This window comes from Pelmatolapia mariae, linkage group LG13 (genome assembly GCF_036321145.2).
Source record: "Pelmatolapia mariae isolate MD_Pm_ZW linkage group LG13, Pm_UMD_F_2, whole genome shotgun sequence".
NCBI classification, from domain to species: Eukaryota; Metazoa; Chordata; class Actinopteri; order Cichliformes; family Cichlidae; genus Pelmatolapia; species Pelmatolapia mariae.
Window position 1 is genome coordinate 10,485,314 of NC_086238.1, and position 7,840 is coordinate 10,493,153.

At 41.3% G+C, this 7,840-nt stretch overlaps 1 protein-coding gene across 2 annotated transcripts in view; it reads left to right on the top strand.

The window, feature by feature from the left end:
* LOC134640269 (semaphorin-4G-like) overlaps positions 1–7,295 on the top strand; it is a 29,038-nt gene extending 21,743 nt beyond the window's left edge. Inside the window, exons 12-16 of one of the 2 annotated variants that reach the window (XR_010095427.1) lie at positions 958–1,073; positions 1,186–1,340; positions 1,662–1,720; positions 2,271–4,543; positions 6,436–7,295. Coding sequence is in view for 1 of the 2 variants with exons in the window: in XM_063491945.1 (XP_063348015.1) it covers positions 958–1,073; positions 1,186–1,340; positions 1,662–1,720; positions 2,271–3,268 (1,328 nt within the window). In the remaining variant the exon portion in view is untranslated. Of the gene's footprint in view, positions 1–957; positions 1,074–1,185; positions 1,341–1,661; positions 1,721–2,270 lie in introns of both variants that reach the window. The other variant, XM_063491945.1, reaches the window with a different exon arrangement.
* Positions 7,296–7,840: the final 545 nt, after the last annotated feature.

Here is a 7,840-nt window from a genome sequence, read left to right on the forward strand (position 1 = left end):
CTTGAACACAGTCTTGTGTCATCCTGGTCCACTGCCAACTTGATGTTGCAATTCTACTTGCATGTAACTACACATTGTTTCAGTTTGTGAAACATTCTGACGTGGTCAAAAGTCCTCCTTCTCCTGCCTCTCCCTAGCACAATGCTAGTACACTACAGTAAATTCATTTTATCTGTTCATATATATATATATATATATATATATATATATATATATATATATATATATATATATATATATTTTAGCCTTTTAGACATTAAAAACTGTATTACAGCACAAGGTGCCTGTCATAAATAAAAGCGACACGTCACACGTACAGGATTTGCTCTATGGTTATGGAAATCCACAAAGCTCCCAGCACATAGTTTTTATGCTGATGTTAATGCCAGAGGACGTTTTGAATGCTGATGCTCTTGATTCAGCAGAGCACTGACAACTTTCACCAGCTGTGCATGGCCACACTCGGCGAACCAGCTCTGTAGCTTTACATGGTCTTCCATTTGTTGGCTGAGTTGCTTTGGTTTCTAAATTACTCCACTTTGTAATATTACTGCTTATAGCTGATCATGAAATATCTAGAGGTAAATACATTTCACACACTGATTGTAAAGGCAGACTGCGTGGCTAGCTGCTTAATTTTCAATACCTGCAGCAATGGGACTCAAAATACTTGATTTCAAAGATTAAGAGCCTGTGTGACCCAATATTTTCGTCCAAAATGATTTTATTTACCTGTATTCTAGCACTTATTAATGTATGTAAAAGGAAAGAACTGTCTTTAGTGTTTGCAATACCAAATGGTGAAATATATATTAATCAATAGATAAATAAGAGGTAGGAATTCAACCTATAACCCAGTGTCTGATAGACATGCACATTTCATTCAGCTTGTATTACAGTGTGTTTTGTGTTATGTATAGTGCTTTATTTCTAATGATTCCTCTTTGTGTCACCCAGATGAAGGCTGGTTACACAAAGCCGTAGACATCAAAGGTCAGCTGCACATTATTGAGGAGCTTCAGCTGTTTGAAGAGCCACAGCCTGTTAACAATCTACTGATATCTGACAAACAGGTAGTGACCGATGCACAGACAGCCACATTTATTAGATCCAATTTCTGCTTTAAACAAAGTCATCTGTTTTCTACATGTCCTATACAATATATGACTCTTGTTTCTCCCTCAGTGGAGTGTGTACGTGGGCTCTCCATCAGGCGTGGTTCAGCTGCCACTCTCTAGCTGTGGTAGATACACTTCCTGCTATGATTGCATCTTTGCCAGGGACCCGCACTGTGCCTGGAACAGAGCAGAGTGCGTGGACGTCATGATGCAAGCAGACAGGTCGGTTTGAAAGGTTGTGTGTGTGTGTGGTTAGATCAGGTGATTAAAGTGCCCTTTTGTACGTTTGATTTGAGTAAAGTTAAAGTCAGCGTGCCCTGTCATACTCTCACGCTGTTGTGTAATTCAGTGCTGGCAGAAAGCAGATGGTTGTAAACGTAAACATAGCCTGTGTACTTTAGGTGTCCTGATTATTCAGAAAAGATATGCTTCCTCTCTAGAAAGCAGATATTGAAGCAATAAATAGCTGACATTCTTATGTTAAGGTGCCTGTTTATTCCTTGTACTGATGTACCTATTGTTATGATTTATCTCTCTTCACAGATCCACATTAATCCAGGATATCCAGCATGGCACCAAGGGATGTGAGAACACACAAGGCGGTACGCAGAAATCTCATCTGCTCCTCAGTGCTGCTGTTCCAAAAAAAAAGAAAAAGAAAAAAAACTTAACGCTTGAAAGGGAGATTAAAAATAGAGAACGCTAGGAAGGACTCGAAAGACGCATAGTTGTCATCAGATGGCATGAAGGCCTCTTTGAAAGTTGATTATGCACACTGTGTTGGCAAAATCCTCTCCTCCCTTCTTTAATCACATTTTTGCCATCTCTGGAGAGAAATCTGTTTGATATTCAAGGCAGGCGAAGTCCTTCTCTCACTCCTCAATTTCAATCTGATAAAGTGTAGCTTCTTCTACCCCCCTCACTCCCTCGCTCTGTGCAAGGTAATGCGAGGGCAGGAATTAAAAGATTTGTAATTGGAGTTCATGCCTCAATAACTTTGGATGGCCTTTGATAAATGCAGTAGATGTAAAACAATGAACATATATGTGTATATATATATATATATATATATAAAATGTGTCTGTGGCTGATTTGTGGGTTTTCTTGTGAAATCTGTGTTTCAGCACATGTGGGTTTGCTTGTGTTTTTCAGATGTTGTTCACCGGAACCGCTCAGTGCGGGTGAGTGATGACGTGCTGCTGCAGTGCGAGCTCAGCTCCAATCTGGCGACGCCCCTCTGGATGCTGGACGGCAGACAGGTGCAGGGGTACGACCTCAACTCTGGTTTTAGAACCGGCACAGATGGCCTGCTGATCATCGATGCCCGGCAGGACCAGAGCGGCTTGTACACCTGCTACGGCGTTGAAAACGGTGTAAAGGTTGCTATAGTTACCTACAATGTCACCATCCGGTTGGACCTGCACCCTCCACCGCCTGTTGATCCAACTCATGGCTTTACCACCGTCAGAGGCCCCAGTGAGCATCCCCCGACAGAGAGGGGCAAGCCACCATTGCTGAGCCCTCTTCTCCCACACTCAGATCTGCTTTCCCCCAGGAACATGAAAGCCATCTACCTCTCCCTCATCACTATCCTCGGAGGCCTGTGCGTGGTTCTCACAGTGGTTCTTATCTACGTGGGCTTCTGTTTGCGAGTAGGCCAAAGAGGAAAGTACTCAATACGGGCTGCGGCTGCGGCCCACCAGAGTGGTAAGAAGCATCACAGGAACAGGAAACAGCACAGAAACTCCACCACCATGGAGCTGAAGACCATCTCGAGTCACTGTAATGGCAACGGCATTTGTAACGGAGGTTCAAATATGCATAACGGCAACATCCAGGACGGAGGCTTACTACAGATTGTCCCTGGCGAGGGTCACACTTCACCCAGTAATGAACCTCCTCCCCCAGCACCGCCTCTCCCTCCCACACCTCAACTTACTTCGCCAGGGTGTGACTTTTCCAACGGGCTGTCGGCAACGCTGCCTAGTGTCCTGAGGAGGATACATGGGAACAGCTATGTGCTCCTGAGACAGAGCGACTCTGAAAATATGTCACCACCTGGTTATTCCTTTGCTGAGGAGCTCAACAAGATCTTAGAGAAGAGGAAACACACTCAGCTGCTGCCCAGGCCGGATGAGAGCTCTGTGTAGACAGATGTAGCTTCCCTTATAGTGGGCGTACTGCTAAGTGTTCTTAGCTGGTGCCTGTCACGTGACTCATTATTGTTGTGGTCTAAAGCAGTGAAAGGGTCAGAAATGAGACATTCCTATTTTTGAACTGCTTGTCAAACTGAATTCCCCAATTTCCCATTGCGCGACAAATGAGAAGATAAATTCCAGTGAAGGGGCCGAGCATGAAACAACAAAAAGGAGCAATCTACCTCACCTCAAAACTGCCCATAAGAACAAGTGCAGTCAGTCCCCAGTCTGATCTGAGTGTCATGTCTGAGCCCTCTGATCCACAGAGCACAAAGCGGGATGCACAGGCTCCAACAAGTCAAATTGAGCCACACTGGAATATGAATAAATGTGAAGAGTCGATTCAGACCGGAGGGCAGCTAGCCAGAGTTAGTTTGTGCACAGATGGCCTATGCATTTTTAAAAACATGAAGGGAGAGAGGGGAGGGAATGTGGTGTGCAATGTTTTTGCTTTTAACTAATTGCAATAACCAACACGAAATATTTTACAGTAATATAGGACTGGATGGCACATAACATTTACACCAGCCATCAATTGGTGAACTAATCATTATTTAATATTAACCCTGCTTAACTAAGTATTTCTTTATTTACTGATTTATATAATTACTAAACACGTAATGCACCACTTTTAGTAGATAATTATCGTATTAAATATTTATATGTATTGTTTAAATTGCAGAAAAATTCATTTGTGTTAATTTGTTGATAATCCAGGTGATGCTGTTAATGCATCATAAATGGTTAAAACATGAAGCAGTGTGTTAGCCTTTAATACTCCAGTTTAATTAATATCTACTGATTCCTACAAGTAGCCATTAGAGTCCACATTACATGCAAAATTCATGAGGGATTAAACTTATTAAACCCTTAGATGAAAATGTATTAAATAGTGATTATTTCACCAAGTACTGATGGACATCCCGGGATAATATGTGACAGTATTATAATTATTTTAGTGCACTTTAAATGCCAGTAATTTTAAAGTCATTGTTATTAACTCTGGAACCAGCCAGCCAGAGGAAGTTTTTTTTCTTTCCCCCCTTGTCAGTGTGATGAGTTGCAACTGTGCAGACCTCAGCTGTGTCTGCTGGACCTTCTCTGACACAGTGGGTCAGGAGAAAAACACTGACTGAGCCTGAATCCACCGCTGAGTGACACCCTGCATGAGACCGTCACACAGAATGACAGACTGCGGGAAACAGAGTTCGCCAAGAGCGTTCCAAGGTTAATAGTCTTTATATTGCACTGATACATCTTCTACACAGGCTGTTAGCCAAACAGGTACTTAAGGCTATGGATCATAGAGATAAACACCCCTCATTCTTTATATTTTGTTTCCAAGGAGCCAGATTTTGTTGTAATTGTTTATAAGTGGTTTTTGAGGAATAGTTCTGAAGGTCTTCAAAGATTTTCTTTGGGCATTGGCTGCTTTTTTTCACTCTTTTTCAGTCCAGTCTTTACACATTTTCAAAGGAATGCTTTTATGTTTGGTTCGTCCCTTGAATTTGGTGTCTCTTTATCATTTTTAGGTCACTGTTGTCTACACATAACAGACAACTTAGTAAAAACACATTTGTCTCCATTTCTTTACTTGAATCTATGAAAAATGCCAAAACACACAGCTGACAGGTGTAAATAGTAGTTTTACACCAGCAAGGTAATTCCGAAAGAGCTATTAGCCAAAAGCCTGGTGTATCTTTCCTTGGCGTGCAGTGTGTGCCAGGGAGGGGCACAGTGAGGCTGAGGTATACCAAATTACACAAGATCTGGACTGGAAATCAGTACCAACAGATTTAAAATCTTTGGTTCAGATCATTGTCAATATGTATAGAGGAGGTCAGAACAGAGGCACAGTGAGTGTCTACAGCCATCTGTAAAACACCGTGGAGTGGAGGCTATGTCATGGCTTGGGGTTGCATTTCAACCCTGGTGTTGGCAAGTTCTGAAGGCAGAAAAGTGCCATCAGATTTTGATCCAAAATCCAACAAAAAGGTTTTGAATTTTTTTTTTCAAAGACCTGGAAAACTATTCTTGAAGACAACTTAAGAAAATTACAGGAAAGTTTGGCTAAGGTAGTTCAGGCTTGTCTGAGAATCATGGTGGTAACACCAAATATTGACTTTCAAGCTCATTAATTGTGCAAACTCTGTTTTTGTCCTATATACTTCATTTTCATGGATTCTTGCATGTTTCAATAAACCGCTGCACCCATTTCCCTAGCAAAGTTTAAAGAAATGAGGTTTGGCTCAGGACTTTTGCACAGTAGTGGACACACAGTTTCTACCCACCTGTATGCTCTAACAGCATATCAATTGGATCAGCTTGGTTATTAATAATTTGTGGAGGAATGTAAGCTCACAGATTTCCGATTGAAAACATATGCTGTAAACTCATTCACAGCTGCATTGGCTTATCTCGAACAAATTACACTCTGACAGAATAATTCATTTATGGGAATAATCCAGCCATGCAGGAAATTAAAACAAATTTCTCTTGCATCAATGATTAATGTTTAGACTGATTTGGCCATTATGTTGCCCAGTCTCACTCTTAGTCCTTTTTATTTTCCTAATCCATCTTCTCTTGCTGCATCTTCAGCTCCCATGCCTGAGCGCAGTATTAATTAAACAGTCTACTTATGACGAGGATGGAGAAACTGAGTGAGAAGTCTCCCCGGACATTTACATTATGTAACGCTCGCAGGTTTCTAATTATTTTTCTCATACCTCCGGGCATGGGGTGTGGTTTTCCATTTAATTGCTGTACGTCAAGAGTGGAAAAGCAAAAATAACTCGAGTGTAAACAACATCATGATAAACATGAGTGACGAGCATGTAAAATCGTACGTGAGATTGAACCTAACACGGCTGTGATGTCAGGACGCCAGCGTAGCTGTGGCTTGAGCTTGGCTTTCCAGTCAGCGTCAGTGATCAAAGACAAAAGGAGAAGAATGTAGCTTGAACACTTCACACATTAAAAGCCTTCATTAAAACCCTTTGACCTCGATTCAAAGCACAACACAAGGTGAACACAACTACAGGGGTTTGATGTGATTTGCAGTTTTATTCGCTGCAGTGGAAACGCTGAATATTTTTTGCCTTCTTTCTCGTTTGTAGGTGTGATGAGCGCAGGTCAGTTTGAAGCCCACTTAATTTCATTCCTGAGGATACCATCTTTCAACCAGTGTCAGATGGCAAAACTGGCTGCAAAGATATTCTTTAATGAGCACTGAAATCAAATTTTCTGTCGTTAGTGGACAGTGGAGCCTGAAGCGAGGCTGGATAAGGGCTACAGCATAAGAGTCTGTGCCCCAGCAGCAACAACTGGAAAGGAAATTGTTGGCTCCCGTGTCTTACTGAGCAGCATTTCTTCTTCAGAAAGCAGCTGCGTGTGTGTGTTTATGTGTGCCCTTCCCTCTGTTTCATGTAATAACCTTTTTTTCCCCTCACTTGCTGCATAAATTGTTTCAACACTGTTTCTCTTTAAGTAAAGGACAAAGAAAACTCATTTTACTATTAATCGAAAGTGCCAAGTTTGTTGTTTTGTGCGCCTATTTTATCCCTCAAAGAAGCTGCATATTTATTTTGTAATTTTGTACATTGTAAGTTTTGGAATTTACTGTCGATGTTTTGTGTCAAAGTGCCACTTGTTAAACAAATGCCTAACAAAAAGGAGGATCACACTTTGCCTGTGTTGCACAAAATGTAATAAATAGAAGCACGGTAGACAAACAAAAAGCATGCAGAAGCTGTACCAGCACCACAGAAGTGAGTATTTATAACCTACTAAGGGAAATGAAAATGCACCAATTTATATATAAACCTCACAATATTCCTAATGTCTTAATTAGGGATTGTTAAGCTTTTTTTGTCACTGTAATTGTTTTGTTCTCTCTTTGCATGCTTGTGCACACAGCAAATCCAATTCTTTTATTAAGCTAACACAAAGAATTAAAAGGGAAGTGGGTTCCTTCACATTTCAGTCATGATAAATTTGAATAAAACTTTCTACTTCAAAGACTTCTTCATTTTTGATTTTGCAGATACAAAGGTAGATGAAAGAAATCCTATCCTTGTCAAAGCTTTTTTTATATGTAAGAGGAGAGAGAGAGCGAACTATGTAAGCCTGCAAATATTGTCAGTGAGGCATCTGCTTTGTAACTGGAAGCAGGCCCGAGTTCCTGTAGCAAGCGCAGACTGGTACGGAAAATTTTGCTGTGAGGTTGATGCCCGAGGACTGGTTCGGAGCCAGCAGGACAGTGCTGTTGATCAAAACCAACTGCATAATGTCCGTCCTGTGTCCTGCAAAGGCATTAAAAGACAACGTCCAATGTTAGAGCTTGTATTAACGAGCTGCAGGTCTTACATTCATGATGCACCTTTTGAATTTACTCAATCGGAAATGCCACAGTGCAGAACTACCCTCCTCCCCTCCCAAACAGATTTCTCCATCATCCATAAGACCTTTTCCTTCATTTCTGGGATTGAGAGGACAACACCCAGTTTTCACACAATGCATTTA